Consider the following 20,931-nt stretch of genomic DNA (forward strand, 5'->3'; position numbering starts at 1 on the left):
TTAGCACAAGTGCTTGCGTGTACAGCACTTTATTTTCTTAGTGGGGCAACAAACAGTGCAAGCAGTGATGTAATGGTTTGATATATTCATGACTATGAATTTCCCAGGCTACATGTGCACAGGTGGGAGTTTTGTTTAAGTAAAGCCACATGAGGCAAATTGTTTTGTTAGAAACTTTGTCTTGTGTTGCACTGTAACCCTGTTAGTGATGACCAATTATTTTAGTATGTTATAAACAAAAATCAGCATCACAAAAAAAATAATATTTTTGCTATAAGAGCAAGGGGAAGTCCGTATTTACCTGAAAATAATAAGAGCGATCCTGACGAAATCTGTTTTTATCCTGCATGGAAATCTTTTCATTCAGAAGATTCTCTTGCCTTCTTAATTGAGAATGACTGTACCAGAGTGCAGTGCCATTCTGTGGGTCTCTCCACTCTTTTTACTTCGAATAGATCACTTTCAAATAACCCCAGGGTTGTACACAATTAGCTCTTATAATTCTACAAACCTATTGCTAGTCAGTTAGTCAGCTTTATTTTTTATTTTTCTGCTAGGATCCAGGATTACAGAATACTCTCTTCTTTCTTGTTTAGTAAAAGTTGCATCTTATATTTTGTTCTTGAAATACTTACATCAATTGCACAATTTTTTATGACATTTTATGATGTGAAATCTATTAAAACATAATCAGAATAATTCTGTCATATCAGGGCCAGTAACATTTATTAAAATAACCGCACAAAGTTTTCCTGGCTGCAGATTTGTGTAGCTCTGTGTCCATTTGTTGCTTTCCTGTCCTACTCAGGCATCATTATAATGGTTAAGAGTGTGTCTAGAAACTGCCATATTTTGCAATTTGTATGGGGTGTTTAGAGCTTGTCTTTTTACCTGCTGCAGCCTTGGATGACCAGGACAGTGCTGTAGATGACCGGGATAGCGATTACCGCAGTGAGACCAGTAACAGTTTGCCTCCACGTTACCACACAACTGCTCAGCCCAACTCATCTATGCACCAGTACCCGATGGGGCCTCGGCCACAGCATCGCCCGGATGGCTGCACAGACTCTGCCCACAGTTTCGACCTGGACTACAGGGACCCAAGAGGAAGCAGGTAGACCGGGTCGCCCAGGGATACCTTCACTCACTCATGCACTCCTGAACAGACACTCTTTATCCTTACACATACTGGCAGTGTAGCCTGATGGTTCTTGCTTCCGCTGCAGCAGTTAGTTTTGATGGGTTGCTTTATTGTGTACTGCTGTCGTCTAATGCAAAGTAATATAATCACGGCGGTAATGGCTGTATTTGCCTTTTGTTTTTGTTTTTTTTCTCCCTCTCACTTTTTACACAAATAGTGCAAAACTTAAGAAGTGCTTTTCAATAATGTAACTGAAAATGAGTTGTCTATTCATTATGACCTCAAAAATAACCAGAGTTAAATCAACATCAATGAAATTATAAAGGTAAATCATGCAAATGTAATTGGTATCATAATGACATTACTTGTGCCTCCGTTAATTAGGGTTTAAAACCTAGTCAGAAGTGTTTACTTTAGATAAGATTGTTTCACAGAGAATTGGTAATTACCTCTTAATTAATTTTGTCATGAATAGTTTACCTGATCAAAAGCCCATGTTTTTGTCTTCCGTACATCAGGAAGAATATCAGGATTATTTGTTTACTGTTGGCCAAATGGCCAAAATAAAGTGTTTATATGATGATTGTTACTAACATACAAAAATAATATATTCTTTTTTGTTGTTATTATGGTCACTACAACGCCAGTAAAATGCTGTCAGGAAGTATTTGGTCCAGAAAACAAATATTCTTGGTTCATGGACTTTAATCTTGTGTGCTTGCCGTAGCATGCATGCGCACCAGTGAGACTGCTACAAATCTGCCTGTGTTGACTGATAGGGAGTTGATCCGGATAATTCTACATCAGAAAAAAAATGTGATTACAGTCACAGAAAAAAAAAAAAAACCTTCATTGTTCATGTTTCTTTTTGTCTTGAGGGTGTGTTGGGTTGTTTAAAGTTTCTGTTAGTTTGAAATGCTCTGGGTATATCACAAAGAGGAAATCCCTCTTTCACACCTCTGGAGGAAATAGGTCAGTGACAGACACATGCCTTTCAGTTGTAACATAAAAACCTCTACCATGAATGCCATATGGTGGTGATTTTGCGGACATTTCCTGTTAAGACTTTTACAGACAGACTGTGGAAGTGCTGATAAGCGTGTTTGTTGCAGTGGGGATTTACAACAATCTAAATTCAGTGAGGCACGTGCAAACATGGAGATATATGCACACAATCTCACACTTGCAAACAAAGAGTTTTATTACCCCTGTCAAATTTATGAAATGTGTAACATGTTATGTTCTAGTCTTTTGGTATGCCTTCTGGGCAGTTTAGTTAAGATCATCAAAAACTGCAAAAAATGTTTATTAAAGAATGCAATGTTACATATTGCTTACCATATATATTATAGATCAGGTCATCATTACAAAAAGATTTATTTAGATTTGTTTCTGTCATAATTTACTGTGTGGCTTAACTTGCGTTTCTGTTTGCATTTTTTCTTTTTGTATGCCTCTTTTCCATCCCTTTATCCATTCCCACACCCTCATTAAATTAATTTTTTTACATAAAAAAAAAAAAAAGAAGCTCTTTAAACCAGAAAGGAAGAGTCAGAATTATACCTGTAGATTCTGGCATGGGGGTTGAAGATTGGGAAAACAAATACAAGGGGCAAAGCAAGCCACAGCTAAGTGACTTTATAGATGATGAAGACAGCGTTATCTTTCGCATGGGAAGACCCTACTCCGAGCTATCACGTTCACCTATCCATCAGAATACAAAGCATAGTGGTGGTCTGCCTGCCACCTATCCTGAGGGTTATGATACTATTGATCGTCGGCGAAAGAAAAAGATTACAGACCCAGGAGGGTTTCTCAGTCCAGAAGCAGACAAAATGAGAAAAGAGACCTTTCCCGCTGACCTTGCACTCCTCCGTGAGAAAAGAGGGGAGCTTTTCATGCGACAGGTAGCAGAGATGCAGGAAGAGGAGGAGCGTATGACATCAGATCTAAGACCATATCAGAATGGGCTTCTCTACAAAACAAGGATGTGGGCTAAAAATGAGCTGGACAGCACTTTGGAGAATTATGTGGCATACAAAAAAGGGCAAGATGCTAGAAGGAAGGCACAGTTTGATTTTGAAATGGAGAGCCCTCTGCACCACCCTATAGGAGCAGAGGACAGTGTTAATGACATTGCCTTTATGGCTGATGAGTGTCGCTCAGAGAACAAAAGACATTATAAAGATAGGCATTCTTTCTCCTATGAGGACCACATAGAACATTCACAGAGCCTTTGGGAGAAGTATGGGAAACCTAAATCAGGAGGATGGGTTTCAGAGGCAATGCTCTCTCCTGTAGAAGAGCCAAGTGATGAATATGTTGATCCTATGGATGAGCTTCAATGTCTTGTTGAAACAGTGTCTGAATACCTGGCTGAAAAAGAAGAGGAAATTAGCAAATATGGATCCCTGCCTAAATCAAGCAAGTCTAGGCTGTCCTCCTATGGTAGCAATAGAACTGATTCATTTGGGGAGGAGCAAAGTAATTCAAAGGATTTAAGAGAAGAATCCCAATCACATGCTGCTTCTGATCAGGGCATTTCAGGAGTAAAAAATGCCATGAGCTCATTGTTTACTTCTCTCACTGACAAAGTTGGTGGAGGCCCTAAACAGCCTGCCCTATCTCCACAAGTATCATCTGCACAATCCTCACAATCTGGACTAACAAAATTGTTGTCCTTCATTCCTAAGTCAAATAACACAGCTCCCGTAGCTATTGTCTCTCCAGTAGAAAGTTCTCCTGAAAAGTCATTCAATTCTTTGCCTTCTCACCCACCACATGATGCCAAAATACACAGTCATCATCAAGAAACACAAACTCCCAGCAGGTGTCAGACTCAAACAAGTGCAAAAGACCATGTACCCAAGCTTGTAACCAAACCTCAAAGTGCTCCAGAAAACTCAGTCTTGGGTAGATTAAATCCTTTGAAGCTTTTTTCAGCTGATAATGTGAATTTGGCTGAATGCAAACAGGCGTTGGAATCCACATGTTCTCAGAGTCATACACAATTGGAAGAGAGATGGCTTGATAACAGAGGTAGTGAATCAGAAAAATTAAGAAGACTTTCACATGAAAAATATTCAGGACAAAATTATGATAGAAACTTATATGAGACACAAATTCAGTCAATTTTGAATAAAGGGAGTATTCCTGTTCCAGAGCCAGAAAGGTCAACTGGGCCAACACATTCTGTAAACACCAGTTTCTTTAGCCCTTTTAAGAAGTCATTAAGTTCACTGATCACACCTGCTGCCCCTGTTCCCCCCCACGGAGCTCCACCTGTGGCAGTTTATCCAGTGTTTAGAACCACAGAGAGCCCCCAACTAGAGGAACCAGTTGAAGACCCAGCATTGACTAGTAAGCCTAAAGTACCTTTCTCTTCATCTGAAAACGTTTCCACTCAGCCATGTCCCAAAGCAGAAGGTGGTGTGCTTTCTGGTTTTTTAAAGTTTGCATCCAGTGAAGACATCAGTGCCTCCATAAAAACACAGAATCCTCAGCATGATCTGACTTCAACAACTTCGACCACCTTGACCAAGAATCCTCCTGTGCACCAGGAAAATAGTGAGAAAGGGTGGTTTTCCAGCATATTCAACCCTACCCCAGCACCCTCTGGTCTAGACCAGAATGTAATCTGTAATCAGCAACCTCAGAACAGTAAACTGTCATCTGTCTCACAAGCCCAACATACATCAAATCAGAAATCTGGAATGCAGCAGCAGACTGTCAATCAACCAAAACAAGGTGGACTGCTATCTGGAATTCTTACATTTGGCTCTAGTAGTGACTTATCTGGCCATTTATCACAGCATGCTAACAATCAGCCATTCAACAGAAATAATCCCACACAATTTTCCCAACACACGGCCCCAGAACAAACCTCTTCAACTCCACAGATGGGGGGCCTTCTCTCAGGTTTATTGAACATTTCATCTACCAAAAACCTGCAACAAAAGGGACAATCTCGTGATAGTGAAGCACAAAGGAACATTCCCGGCAATTACTTTGGTCAGCAGCAGACTTCACACAGAACTCAGCAAACACACACTGCAGAAAAGGGACTGCTATCTGGCTTGCTCAAATTTGAATCCTCTGAGAATATTTCAAGGAGTCAAACAGTTCACCACCAAAGCAGTCAACAAGGTCCAAGCCAACTGAGTACTCAAGGTCCAAGCCAAGGTCATCCTATTAAAAACATTCCTCAGAATCACCAAGGTGTCCGATACGAGACAAATAAACCAGGATTTGCTCGACAGCAGACTGTTCCACTTCAGCAAGCACCATCCCAACAAGGTGGTTTTCTATCTGGACTTTTCAAATTTGCTTCAGCAGACAACATAAACACACAAAGTCAACCATCAGCTCATCAGCATGGAATGACACTAAGCAAATCCAATAATGAGCCAATAAAGACAACGAATATCCAAGTTTCTAGTCAAGATCAGCCAAAAAATAGCACAACGCAAAAAACAACACATGCAAGTAGTCTGTTTTCTGGACTTTTTAAATCCCCTTCAGAAAACACAGCTCAACAGTTGCAGCCCAAAAACACCTATGAAACACAACAGCAAAACAAAATACCACATAACCAGACTGATCCAACACAGATAGAGACAGCGGGTCAATCGGGAGTGCTCTCAGGGTTTTTAAACAAGTTTACAAAATCAAATGAAAGTATTCACACAACCTGTCAAACATCAACAGAACAACCACCTCAAGAAAGGGCCAATAATTATACAGTTACAATGAAAAGCCCACTGCAAAAACAGCCACACAATAATATGACACAACAACAATCAAAAGAAAAGGCAGAAAAAGAGAAAAGAACAAGTCAGATAAGTGGACAACAGACTACTTCAGCCAAGTTCATAGAGTCTTATTCTGACATATTAACAAATGCTAACGTAAACCTTGGAAGGGATGGTTTACAAAAAGACAATCCAGATTCTCTCAATCCAGGAAAGAGTAGACATGCTTTAATCAGTGCACCTGTGTCAGTCGATACTGAGAGTTTGGATTTGCGTACATCAGCTACTTTTGCAAGATCTCTTCAGAGCTGCACGACATACTCCTCAGTGAGCACTGGTAATTTGCCTCAGTTATATAATTCTGGTTCATTTAGGTCAACTAACCCAATGGCCTATAGTGCAGGAAATATCCATTCCCTTTTACAAAGTCGTGCAACTTCACCAGTCATGACCATGCATCCATATATTGGTGGAAGCTCTCCATCTTTATACAGTGCTACAAGTCAAAACCTTTATCAGTTATCTGCATATGCAGTAAGTCCCTCTTATGATGAAAACCAGTGGATCCGTGAAAGTGCTCTGTGGCAGCAGTTTCAGGATGAGTCACTAGGTTATCATTTCCCAGTAGAGAATCAAGGATATAGGCTGAGTTCTGAAAGTACACCATTACCAGTACCTGAGAATCAGAACACTGTGCAATGGCAAGGTGTTGTTTATCACCAAGAAAAATATAAACCACATCAGTGTGAAGGATATAGAAATGATGATCTATATCCAAAGAGAAAATTATGGAATAGTTATGAAGACTTGGGAAATATAGAACATTTACCCAATGAGGAAGGTGTGTTGAACTTAACTACTAAACAGAGTAATGCCAAGTTTGGGAAATGGCATTCATTTAATGATGGTAGCACTTATAGCTTGAATGGTGTTTCATATCATGAAGGGTATTATGAAGAAACTGCTCCAAGCTTATCTTATTCAGCTAACTGGCAATATGGAATGGATAATCCAGACTCACAGCATGTTCACACCAATGGCATGATCCATCACAGTCAGCTTAATTTGAATAGACCAGTAGATCCTCTAAGTGCAAATATAGACCTCGAAGACTCCCTGTACCTTGAAGACACTGAATGGTATCAACAGTGGCTGGCACTTTTGGAGCAAGGAATGTGGTGGCCAGCAGAAGACGGTGACTGTGGCTACTTTGTTTACACAGATCATGAGTATATTTATGCTTTACTTACAGATGCAGTGGGAGAATATGTGTATGCATGTGCCCCTGAAGGTGAATCTTGGGGAAATGCACAGCAGTTAGAAAGTTTTCCAAGTGCTTGGCTGAAGAATGAGATGGTTTTAGTCTGTGGCTTTAAAATTCCACTTTACAATGAAGATGAGCTTCTTTGGCTTCCAGGTCAAGATCACAGAGATTCTCAACTTCTAAATGCCCCCCTAGATTTGTCTGCTGCCTACAGAAAAGGAAATGAGATTATGAATTTAAATCTTGAACAATTCTCTCAAATGTTTGAGAATTCATTTCTGTCTCAAGGGCAGCCTGGTGTGGATTTCTCATCCTATACATTAAACAAAGTTAAGATGGATCCAAGACAGCCTAGTTATGTATATCAAGATTATTGTAATGACATCATTGACCTTTCATGTCATAATAGAGATCATATTGGCCCATATTGGAATAACCAGGAAGTAAAGACATTTCTTGCTCAAAAAGTTTCGGTCTCCCTGAATTCTACTCCTACAGCAAATTCTAATCAACACTTACTTTACAACTGTTACCAACCTAGCCAACGGCGGCGTTCATCAACTGCTGTTACAATAAAACATGTGGATGATGTATCAGAGGAAGAATGGAGGAAAAGAGTGTCTCCAGGAGAACAGCAACCTAATCGTCAGGTTAAGAAGATTTCTTCCCTAATAACCTCTTTTGTCAGCAAAACATCACAGGTTGAATTGAACAGTTCTAATAAGTCCACATGTGAGCAAGCCACTGACAAACAATCTAAAAGCATCCTTTCATCAGGATTTCAGAGTCTGAAGTCTAAGATAATCAGAGAAGAATCTACTGCCATTGTAACTCAGACAGAAAGCTTTAAACAACAAATTGAAACGCCAGTTACCAAACAGGGTAGAATTTTGCCCACAGTACCAACAGCACCTCAAGTGACTCACCCTGCAACACACTCAACAAATTCGCATGCAACTCAGAAACCTAAACTTTCGCGGCAGACTACCATGGTACAACAAGTGACTCCACCAACAAACCTCAATGTGACAGTGCCTTTAGGATCAAAAGAATATCTTAGTAAACCTGCACCAACTGGACAACCTACATCGGATAAACCGATGGACATACCAGTGGGAAAACCATCTGAACAACCACAGGCAGGGTTGATGAACTTCCTAAAATCTGCAGTAGGAATGGAGGAAACCAAACCAGTTCTCAATAAATTTACTGACACATCTCCAAATCAACAGAGCAAAACTGGCAGCACAAGCTCCTTACCAGGAAGTGCCACTACAAATAAAGAGGCTACAGGAGTTTCAAATCTTTTGGGGTCAATCAGTAATCTGTTTAGCACTGAGCCCTCTCAACCACAAAAACAGCAAATCAAACCTAGTGTTACAGAGGATTCACTAACATCAGCATCTCGATCTAAAGGTATTCAGAGACAGCAAACGTTAGACCAAAGTGGCTCATCTAGGCCCATGCAGAGCCTAATCCCAGATAAAAATATATTGGAAATGTCTACTCAGAGTATCCCTACAGGCTCTGCAGCCAGCCACTCACAATCTGTGCCGCCTGTTGCACAAACAACGCAGGAAACTGAAAGTAAACCATCTGGTGTACTGTTTGGATTTTCAGTTGGAGAAATATTTGGGGGATCAGCAGCATCTAACCAGTCTGGTCCTACTGGTCAACAGGAAGAATCACTTGGTAAAACTATATTTTCAATGTTTACAGGGCCAAATACCCAGCAGACTACAGATAAATCTGGGACATTGTCTCAAACACACCCATCAAGCACACCTTCACAGCCTTCTCAACAGGAAACACTTGGTAAAAGTTTATTATCAAAGTTGTCAGCATCAACTCCTCATGCACCTCCTAACGAAACCAGGCCCAACACTGAGGCGCCACAGGGGGGAACTATCCCTCCAAAGGATCCTCCATCTACAGGGTTCCTTTCAATGTTCGGCAGTCACAGCACCCAACAATCTCAAAATCAAACTGGATCTTTTCTAGGGGGAATTCTTCCTGGATCATCAAGTTCAGCTGAAAGCCCAATGAAGGGGCTGTTGTCAATGTTTAGTGATCCCAACCCGCCACAAACACAGTCATCAACAAGACCATTTCAAGAACGAGTAGTCCAGTCACAAACTCAACAACAAGGGGGACCACAGGCACAATCTAAACCACAAGAACAGCCTCTACCACAAGGACAAACAGCTACCTCTGTTCTTGGGGGTATATTCGGTGGATTGTCTGCCTCTACTGAAAATCCAAGAAAAACATTGTTTTCCGTGTTTAGTGGTCCTAGTTCCCCTCAACCACCAAGAACTGGAGGGGATACAAACATGCCCTACACACCAGGGACTGCAGTCCCAAAAGAACCAACCAAGAGTATGTGTTCTGTTTTTAACGATGTTTTGCCAACACCACAACAGACTCCCAGTTCATCTGCTGCCACCTCTGCCAAAGAGTCCCCAGCTATTCATTCACAACAAAGTTCTTCCCAGATGGCATCTATTTCAAGTGACCATGTCCTCAAAGATGCCCCTTCTAGTGAATTCTCAGGGAACAAATCTGATAGTAACTCCTGTCAAGTGCATGCTGTCCCATCTAGTGATATTACAGTAGTTACCACAAATACTTGTGGTGACTCATTTGAAGCCAGTGATGTTATGTCTAAGCACTCAAATTTAGAATGTGGTGTTGTGCATAAGGAAATGAGCACAGAGAGTGCACCCCAGGATCCTTCTTTTTCTAAAGAACCTTCAGCCTCCGTGATTAGTGGATCAGACCCACATCCTCCATCTTCAACTGGATCTATCTCAGATGAGCCAAGAAAAGGTTTTCTTTCTTTATTTTCTACACCCAGCACTGAGCCAAGTTCTACCAAAACAGATCTGTCAACTACAGGATCTACACCTGGATCATCGGGCCTGAAAGACCAATCAGCCAAGGGGTTATTTTCAGTGTTTGCAAGTTCTGCCCCTCAGCCCTCTTCACAGACTGGAAGTTCTCTGTTAGGGGCAATGTTTGGAGGTTCTTCACCTCAAACACCATCATCTCAAGTAGGAGGATCATTGCTAGGTGGGTTATTTGGAGGGTCTGTACCGCAGACTGCTCCACAAGCTAGTCTCAACAAGACTGGTGGTTCTGTTCCCCAAACTACAGGATCACAGCCAGGGTCATCATTACTTGGAGGCTTATTTGGAGGATCTGCTTCCCAGGCTGCTGGATCCCAGTCTGCTGGGTCTATTTTGGGTGGTATATTCGGTGGTTCAACAGTTTCATCTCTTGTGCAAACTAGTGGGTCCACAAGTGGAAGTTTTGGTGGGGCTGATCAGACTTCCGCAACTCAAAATAAAAACTCTATATTCGGAGGGATTTTGGGCAGTTCACCATCTCCAACAGCTGGTGTACAGACAGGTACATCTCTTCTAGGTAGTATTTTAACTGGCGCTTCTGGTCCAAATGACACAAGTTTGTTTTCAGTGTTTGGAGGATCTACTTCAGATGCAACAACTACTCCAACATCTAATAATGACAAAATATCAACTACCACTCTCAACAGCACTACATCAACTATAACTGATCAACAAAAAGCCATTGACAGTAAAACTGTTTCAACTGGTGGTGATAAAAGTGAAATTAATACTTTGATCAAAAGCAACGATCAAGTGGAAATCCCAAATACACTTGAGAATAAAGTTCAGCCTCTTGCTGCAAGCTTGTCTAAAGGTGAGGATAGTCTCATAGAAGAAGTAAGTTGCCAAGATACTGATAAGCAAACTGCTTTATCTGAAAAAAATCAGTCTAAAGAGTTTGAAATGTGTGCATCAACAGAACAAATTGTAAATTCAGAGATTGCAAGTAGTAGTCAGTTGAGTCAAGATACAAAAACATCTAATGCAGAAGAGGAAATGCAATTCCCTCAGTCTGTAAGTTCTTTGGCCCAAGAACAGCAGAAACCTCCAGTGCCAGACAAGTCAGATACAGTTACTAGCTTCACGTCCACCCTTTTCAAACCAACACCTACTCCCACTGAAGGTCAGCAACAGCAAAAGCCTTTTGGATTGGGAGGAACAGCACCCCAACCTTCCTCCATTCAGACTGGTGCGTCAATACTAGGGGGTATTTTTGGAGGCCCCAGTGCCCAGGCAGCGTCTCCCCAGACAGGTGGATCATTACTTGGAGGCTTATTTAAAGGGTCCGCTCCTCAGTCTGCTACTCAAGCCACTGCCCCCACCACCGGAGGTTCAATATTAGGTGGGATGTTTGGGGGAGGATCCAGCACCAAATCTGCAGTTCCCCAGAGTGGTGGCTCATTACTGGGTGGAATGTTTGGAGCTTCTGGAGTTACACCTCAGGCTGGTGGTTCTTTGTTTGGAGGAATGTTTGGAGGAGCTACTGGTCAGACTGCAGGATCACAAACTGGAGCATCAACTTTACTTGGTGGCATAGGAGGATCTTTGTTTGGGGCTATGGGACAACCACCTAAGCCATCTGAATCTGTGCCAGCTATACCAAAACCAACAGCCAGTGCAATGGGACAACCACCTAAGCCATCTAAATCTGTGCCAGCGGTACCCAAACCAATCACCAGTGCAAATATAATGATGGGCTCAACATTGCAAGATAAAGATCAAGTGAAGCCTGGCAGCTTAATAAATGACAGTGCTGGGGAAACTGAAACAGCTTGTTTAAAAACTTCTACTGTTTCAAGTGCAGCAAAAGACATTTCTGTCATTCATCAGGTAGTTAACAATGAAAAAGAAAAGCCAGAAGGGGAGGGAGAAGTGATACATGAGAAGCCCATGGTTATTAAAGAGGACCCTGAGAGTAAAGAAAGTGACAAGTCAGTCCCACCTGATGTCACAGAGGCAGATGTTAATGTTACTTCACCTCCTAATCAGTTGCCCAACAATGCAGAGCCTTCTCAAGCTAAGTCTTTGTTTGGGTTTATATCAGCACAGAGCAATGCAGTAAAATCTCTTGGATCCCTGATGTCATCAGCACCATCACTTGCTTCATCATTGTCTCAGACAGAAGGAGGTAGTAGCCTAATTTCAGGGCTGAAAAACCTTTCTGGAGGCGTATTTCAAGAGGAAAAACCTAATACTGAAAAACAAGAGCCATCCACCATTTCATTACTGGGGGAAAATGCAGGTTTTCCTCAGCAGACACAGCCATCCAAATCACAAGCTGTCCCAGTTATAACTTCTCAACTCCAAACTAACAACAGTTCAGCAAGCAATGAGACTGTACAAAAGGTCGAAACAACTGAAGCCGAAAAAACTGTACCGGTAGGTTCCACAGATGATATAGCAACTCCCCAGATTTGCATCTCCACTCCTGATGTAGATCCTTCAGCATCCCTGACCCCAAAAGAGGAGGAAAGGCTTGTAGAAATTCACCCCTCTGCAGGTCCTAACTCTGGAGTGCAGCTGGACAACCAGTCCAATCTTCTGTTGAATACAAAAAGGCTAGTAAAAGTACAATAAATGGCATCCTCCCTCCCTGCCCCCATTTGTGAAGTGGGAATTTTGGGAAAAAAAAGTTTTTCCTATTCAGTTTTGCAGTCAATTTTCACTAATTTAGTTATTTTGTGTCTTTGTCTGTGTTGTTCAGTGTGGCCTTTTTGTGTTTAGTATCTGCTGTATCATTTGTCATTTTAAATCCGAATTCCACAACAATGTTGTATTGAGTTTTAACTTTCTGGCTGAATCTACATTGTACTCAAACATTCTTATTACTATATCATTATATTGTTATTATTGTTATACCGTTCTCTCTCTCTCTCTCTCTCTCTCTCTCTCTCTCTCTCTCTCTCTCTCTCTCTCTCTCTCCATATACACATATATGTGTGTATGTGTTTCAGCAATTGAGTAAAGCATCTTGAGCCAACTGTTGTTGTGAATTGGGCTATATACATTTTATGAATTAAGTTGTTTGCAACATTGTCATGGAATTCTGCTTTAATTTATACACTTTTATTTATTAAATATTTTTTTACGTGTACATCTAGTAATCATCATATTTTACGAATCCATTCAGTCTTTTGTAGTGCAAACTTAAAACTATAAAATATTCAGAAATGATATTTCACCATTCTGAATGTTTTTCTCACTCCTTTCTCACCATTGTAGTCCAGTGGAAAGTAGTCGCTTTGGGTCATCAGGAAATCTTAGCCAGACCAGCTCCCAGCTTAGTGAGACTGGCCACGAGAGCACTGGAGGGTCAGAACTGGAGGAGTCCTTCCACTCCTATCATAGTACTGGTTTTCACCCTTCTACCAATGGGCAGCTACGCACAAATGGCACAAATCTCTCCATCAATGGACACTCTGTGGTCAGTGAGCGGGAGATGGATAGGCTGTCCCCTGACAAAAGACAGGACATAAAAAGTGATACTACAGCAGAGACAGGATCCCCCAAACTCCACAGGTACATTTTTGCTTGTAATTCAAATGTGTTTGATATAATGAAAATGCCTGAGAACTGAGAGATTTCCTCTTTCTCTTCTTTTCATCTAATGCTTCAATCCATGTAACCTAGACCTAGTTTCCATGATGATGATGGACCACCATTACCCTTTTCCCAATCCAGACTTCATTGGATGAAGGCCATCACTAAAGTCAGAGTTCAACTGCGGGAGGTATGCAGTATTTTAACTTCAGTTCCTCCAACAATGTTCAATCTGTTATTAACCCTTAATTCCAACTTTCTTCTTTTCCCAGTCCTTGTACACACAATATTTGCAAGCACGTTCATACATACAATCCTTTGAAACTGGTTGAGTTTAGTCTCTCTGAATGTTCATGCAGATGCACTAAAATGTACTAGAATGATATTACTTCTAGTGAATTGGTGTCCTAATTGCAGGCACACGACTAACAATGTGCTCCTCTGTTAAAACTACCCAGCAAAAGTTTTTATGATCCTCTAATTTTTAAGTAGTCTTCATTTTGTAACTTATATGAGATATCTTTGTCTCCTCTCCATCTTATTAAGTCTTAAATGTGGAATTTACTCTCTTCATGTGGTACTCATAATAAGAAATATAGTGTTGATTTTAGGCAGATTACTCACTGCATGAAAAATCTATATTGCATTAGTAGATGTTTTGCTCACAAAAGTCCTTACTATGTTCTTCTTCCAAGGATATCTGCTATGTTTGACAAATTCAGGGATAAAATCTGAAAATCTCCTGAAAGCGATAACTCAAGAAGGACGTCACCAAAGATTTTCAAATAATTACCAAGTTGCAGCCACTAAAAATCTTTGAACTCAGTGACCTTGAAATCAAGGTCAAGTTCAGATGTCAACTTTTTTGAAAATCAACTAAAATCTTACATTTTTACATCTGTTAGAAGGCTGTGGTGTAGCGGTGGCTACCAGTATTTCTTTTTATGTTGTGTTTCTTTTATGTTTTTTATGTTTGTTTCTTTTACTAAACGGTTGTTGTGTATTTTATCAGAATGTGCGAAAACAGAATATATGCAGTGACACATATCTCCATATACTGTATAGCTTGTAATCAGTATCTTTAGCCCAGTGTTTGTGTTTGTTTGTTTGTTTGTTTGTTTTTTACAAATCAAATGACCTTTGTTAAAAAGGCAATTGTGGCATTATGGAATCAACTGTAATGTGACCAAATATAGGTGCAATCTGCATTACCATTTCTGGAGAATTTTAAGTTTAGATGTTAAATTTAATAATTTAAGACCAGTCAGAAAGACTGGACTTTACTGTGTTCATAATGACAATATTGGGATTTGTTAGTCATAACTATAGTTCATCCTCCCTGACTAAAGCTTTAATAGCATGGCAATGAAGGAGCAGGGCATATAGCCCTTGCATGCCTTCATTATAATGATGACTTCCATGAAGTGGTTGAGATGAACATGAACTATAAATGAGTGATTGAAGACATGAGTATAAATCAAGGGTGAAAGCTGTCTAAGTGCTAATCATTAAATGATGCAAGGAAATACTTATCACACAAGGCTGCTGGTAAAGATTATAATTAATTAGAATTGGAAAGTTTTCGCGTGGTGTCACAGTGACTAGCATAATGAAAATGCTAGATTTGATACCCTAAAACATACGTGCTTGTTTATTTTCAAAGAAAGGTTTGGAATGAGATTGTAGTAATTTAATCAAACTTGACGACAGCAAGGAATCATGGGAGGCAAATCCATAACCCATACTTGATGAGAATATGCTTTAAAGTTTATACATATTATCCTTCGACTCCACAAATTCTCATTTAGTCACTCAGGGATAGTAGTATTGCCAATGTGTTTAGCTTGAATGTTTTTGAAGTTTTAAAAACAATACATTTTGACCAATGACTCTTTACAGTGACTGTGATCAGCTAAAAGCTGGTAGTCTTACACCCTCAGATTAGGTTTGCACTGGAATACACTCCCAGAGAACAGTGAGAGAGAGAGAGAGAGAGAGAGAGAGAGAGAGCTAGTGCAGTGAAAGCATGCAAGAGGGTGGGAGGGATAGCTACTTAACAGAGGGTGAACTGCTGTGTGATCATCTACTTGTGCTGTGCTGGCTATTTCGGTTGTAGAAATCAGGAACTCAGCACTTGTATATTTTTTTTAACTTGAAGGAAGATTTGCTGGTTTGATTGACACTGAACAATGTTCACCAGTACACCTGGGTAAATATTTTTATAAAATACAGGGAATTGCTATTACGAGCTGCTGAGCAACCCTCCATGTGGAATTAATCAATTTTATAAGATGGTATCTACAGGTTGTTCATTCTTTCTGATAAGGTAAGGATTACATTTTATTTAGTATATTTATGTTAAATATATATTTAACATATACTTTGATTAAAAATATAGATTGTACAAGTTACTGTATGGAAGATGTAGTATTGTAGTGCATAGATACGCAACCATGTTTAGCCAATTAAATGTCAAGAAGGCATCTCTTCTTTCAGTATTCTAAAATCTCACTCATTGATGAGAAGCCAGCTAAAAAAGTCAAAAGCAAGATGCCTTTTTTACTTATTCTTTTTCTTTCTATTTAATGAAAGCTGTGGATTATTTAATAAGGAAAGGGGGGAAAAAGGGAGACCGCTGAAGATTGACTCACTTGGAATATGGCCCGAACCCCTACCTGCCCCTCAGTTATTATGATCAATCAGTCAATCAATCAATTAATTAGTTACACATTGATGCGACTTTGTTTGTTTACACATATTCATCAAGTATGTCTAAAACTAGCATTAGTTGGTATGTTTGTAAATTAAATATGGCTATTAATAATTATTTTATGGAATAAAATAATATTTATAACTGTAATTTTATTGTGAAGCACATCGCTGCCTGTAAATGTAGGATAGGGGGATTCCATTCAGCTGATAAGATCATCAGCTTATTTTCATTCTCAGATTGGTGACTGAAACAGTCAGTTTTGATTGGCTGATTATACATTTCTACCCACTAAACGCTTATCAGGGTAATACACACCTTCTGTGCTAAAGTGCTTATTGGAGACCTCAAGTGCAGGGGTGTGTTAATGTATTTAGCAATTATATTATGCACTCCCTGGATTAGTTTACTTAATAGAATTGGACATTTGCTTTCCTAAAACTTTGCCATGGTATAGTTATGTTATAAAGCAAATTGACTACAAAGGTATTGTAAAATACAGAGAAAGTCCCCAGAAATAAGCTTACTTTAGTCTGAGGCCATCTTAAATGAAAATATTGCAACTCTATAAAATGTTTAATTTTCTTGTAATTTATATTTTAGAAGCTAAGGCCTCCTATGTTTTTTTTTTTTTTTTAACCAGATATTTAGTCACAGAGATGGAAGAGATAAGTGTGAATTTTATTACTATTTTATTACTATTTTTAAATATAATATAATTATATTAAAAATATTAATAATATTTTTTTAAAGTAGCATTTACAAATCTCAAAAGAATTATATAGTGCACTATTTGTAGAGCTAAGAAATCCTGCCGTGTCCAATTAAAACTCCTTAATTTGAGTTACAAGCAGTATTAAAGCAGGGATGATGAACAGAACTTGACCTTGAAACTACTGCAACATCTTCTACATTTTTGAGAATTTGGTAATTGTCTCAGTGAAGAAGACAAAATCACAGAGCTATGGTAAATGCCCTCTGTGAATGAAATAATGCCAGAACCAGATTTATGTTACAGTTGGGGTATTCAGTTGTCATTCCAGTGTGTACCAATGGATCAGAGCTATTAAGCCATGCAGCTGGTAAGGGTGTGTAAGAATGGCATGGCCTCAGAGGAGAGAATTGACCTGTCATCTAATTACTGTGCTGTCTTTCCAAAGCATCCTAATTACAGAGATCTAAGCAGCTGCATGGCGTTCATTCTGGAAGTTGACACTCTGACTGACTCTCAGTTAAAACAATGTCTATCCAGCATTTGTATTGTGGAGAGTAGTGTAGTCTCTCATAGAGGTATTCCATGTGTGCTCAAATGCATTCAGCCATCCCATATGGAAAAGATATATATAAATCTTATAAAGTTTGTATCTGTCTTGCGTGAAACTTGTATGAAAAGCATACAAGAGTGAAAACACATATAAGATCCCTTGAAAAATTATATAAATGAAAACTTGTATGTTTTGGATACTTACTAAAACAGTATATGAAAGTATTGAGAAAGTGGTCACTTTCATAAGTAAATCATATAAGTTTTTACTATTTCTTTTCCATATGGGATGTCTTTAATCCAGAAGGCAAATGAACTTTCTGCCCAGTGTTTAAGATATTGTGCATAGTCAGCATTAGAACTCCACTGTGGTCTGAGCTAGTGGTCATAAAACAGTAAAGTTTTATGTGTCTGTGTTTTTCACTTGATGGGTTTAATAAAAATGGGAAAGATAAATTACTTTCTCATTAAGGGAATTATAAAAAAAGAGTTTACATTTAAAATCACTACTTTTAAAATGCATACATTTGCATACTTTATCATTACCTTTCCTGTACTAGTTTTATTTATGTACCTGTGTTTTAGGTAATTGCTGGTAGTAGGGCAAGTTGACAGTTCCAAAGTTCATGTGGTGGTTTTATCATATTTAGCTGCCATCTGATAACAGAGAGCTGGTAGGCATAATAATCACATGGTTTTTTAAAGCTTTTTCAACAAAATAACTTACTTGCAGATACTTACTCATATGCAGGTTAAGATGCTGGCTTATACTTGACCCATCTTAAGGAGGAGTCACAGAGGCAGTGATATCTCCATGTGTAGGAACAGTTGATCACAAGTGCCAATTCTCAGGGATGTTTCCCAGAGGACACGTCAGTGGAGAGGATGAACCCAATGAACTGGAGCCAGTTCCACTCTCACCCAAGAAGAGTGAGCTGCAGAAGAAAAAAACACAGCTCCCCAATGTAGGGCAAAGTCTCTGTAAAAAACTACAGAAGTGTCTACAGGCACCAGAAGATAATTCATTTCATGACCAGATATCAGTCAGCAAAACAATAACCAAAGCTAACCCCACCATATCTGAGAAAGACAGAAATTCTGATTGCCAAGATGGCAGTGAAGTTGTGGAGGCTTCTATCCCCAAGATTCTTGAAAGAATCACAAATGAGGAATGGAGGCAGAAGATGGAGGATGAGGAAGCAGACCATAGTAACGTAGTGGAGCATATCCTGAAGGAGCTGAAAGGAATCAATAAGATCCAAGAGGAAATTTCTGACCTGAGGCAGTATCTAACGTCTGTGCGAGGCTCAGTGGATGAAGTATCTTGTTGTGTCGATGCAGTGCTCAGTGAAATAGGTGAGCTATATTCCGGGGCTTCAGCTGTAACGCATCCTAGCCCTGTTTCTCAAACACGTCACACCAGGCATGGAAGTCTGGATAGGCAGAATGCAATCTCTTCTCCTCACACAGGTGATCCCAATCCTTTGCTGGACTGCAATGATTATGGAAGAGATTCAGGATATGTATCATCACATAGATCCCCCAAACAATGGCATGATCAAGCCACTTGCAGAACAGTCCATCAAAAAGATCAAGAGTACCTGGAGCAGAGTTCAGACATGCGCTTGTCTGATGTCTGTTACCTGGAGCTTCACTGTGACCAAAACTACCAAAGTACTAGCTCATTGTCATCATGTCAGAGCTCCAATTGTCCAGAGGCAGCCTTTCTTCCTGGTGACACGGAGTATAGCAGATGGCCAACTGCTGATATTCAGCACAGTATTAGTAGAGAAGGTGGTTGGAGTGAGGAGGATGTTTCCTCTTGTGCAAACAGTGGAGAAGAGCTTGAGAGCTTTCTAGGAGTTTGGAACAGACGTGCAAGAGAGGACACACAAAGCAGCACACCAGGTCATTCTTCTCACAACAGTTCAGAGCACCTTTCATTGTTGTTTGGAACCCATTATAATTCACCTTCAAGTTCTTCCAGTCAGGTGGACTGGAGGCCTCTGAGACAGGAAGCTGAGGGAGAAAACTTGGAGTGCGACTGTGCTGCAAACTGTCCATTTTCACGTAGTTCTGGATACCACACCACAGATGCCTGTGCGAATGAACTTGAGAGTGGGCCCTCTTGGAGCTTGAGCTGTTCCACTGTGTTGTTGACAGACTGTGATGATGGTTATTTAGAGCCACATTCACCATGTGATTATTGCCCGTCATCTGGGGACACTCTCGATCTCGGTTCTGCTGAGAGTTTGGACAGAGAGTGGACAGATCACAGCATTTCCAGGGAGGATGTAGGAGAAACATTGTCACCAGAGTCACCTGAAATAGATCCTGAAAGCACACCCAGGACTGCTGACGTAGGTTTTGATGCAACAAGTTTTAGCAAGGCTGTACTCACGGTCAGGTCAGCTTTAAAAGGGGCTTTCAAAAAGTTGGAAGGTTTGAATACCGAAGATGAAAAAGATGATAGTGGTACAGAGCCACCGCCATCCTTGGGTAAACAAATTTCTGAACCTGAGGATGAGCATATCACTGTAGATTATACAGAGGGAGAGATTAGCCTTACAGAGAATTATCCTCACTTTGCCACCTCAAAGGAGGACAGTGATCCTTCAGTCTACATGGATTGTCTTGAGATGCACGAGAATCTATCATGCTCCCTTCAAGCATCTCCACATAAAGCAAGCCCCTCTCCTGGAACTCCAACAGAATATCACTCTGTAGAGATTTCACAAGGAAAAGGAGACTATTCAACAGATGAAGAACTGTCCAAGTTTGATATAACGCCTGACCACCAGTATGCAACAAGGCAGGATGAAAGTCCACTGGGTCCAGTTCGTAACCAAGATGAGGTGCGCTTAAGTCCCATAAGGGAAAACCATGTTCTTCATGAAGAAAATCAAGAAAGGCTGACTGATGAAAAGCAAGGCAGGCTAACTGATGCCAGTCACAGAGCACGTATAGAGAATTTCCAACGTATTCTAAGAGAAAAGAGGCAAACTCGTCATAGACTGTCCAAATCTGCACAGGGATCCCATGGTTCTCAAGGCTCCCAAGGGTCCCAAGGATCTCAGTCTCAAGACGAGTTTGTATCAGGTATTTTATTTATTCATTTATTTTTTGCATATATACCACTTGCAAGCCTGGTAATAACAGCAAAAATCAAATCTTTATTTTTGTAGTGAACTAAATGCATTTCCTTTAGTTACAAAATTGTTTGACTTTGCTCATGTACAGCTACTCAGCTTGATTTATAATGCTACTTGTATTTTGTTTTGTTTTTGCAGACTGTTGGAGAGAAGATAATCAGGTTACTTGAAATATATTAGCTCCATGTTCAAGCTACATT

General features: G+C 40.0%; 2 protein-coding genes across 2 annotated transcripts in view; both read left to right on the plus strand.

The window, feature by feature from the left end:
- LOC146705578 (uncharacterized) overlaps positions 1-20,931 on the plus strand; it is a 64,860-nt gene that overhangs the window by 23,536 nt on the left and 20,393 nt on the right. The window contains exons 9-12 of the mRNA XM_085463302.1: positions 901-1,114; positions 2,667-12,623; positions 13,288-13,584; positions 13,696-13,795. Coding sequence (XP_085319428.1) covers positions 901-1,114; positions 2,667-12,623; positions 13,288-13,584; positions 13,696-13,795 — 10,568 coding nt within the window. The remainder of the gene's footprint in view (positions 1-900; positions 1,115-2,666; positions 12,624-13,287; positions 13,585-13,695; positions 13,796-20,931) is intronic.
- On the plus strand, positions 18,434-20,901 carry LOC146705579 (uncharacterized). Its single transcript, XM_085463305.1, has 2 exons — positions 18,434-20,678; positions 20,870-20,901. The coding sequence occupies exons 1-2, from the start codon at positions 18,434-18,436 to the stop codon at positions 20,899-20,901; spliced, it is 2,277 nt and encodes a 758-aa protein (XP_085319431.1).

The sequence above is a fragment of the Copadichromis virginalis genome, linkage group LG7, assembly GCF_057382275.1.
Source record: "Copadichromis virginalis isolate Kocher_CV1m ecotype Utaka linkage group LG7, C_Virginalis_male_GT1.1, whole genome shotgun sequence".
Taxonomy (NCBI): Eukaryota; Metazoa; Chordata; class Actinopteri; order Cichliformes; family Cichlidae; genus Copadichromis; species Copadichromis virginalis.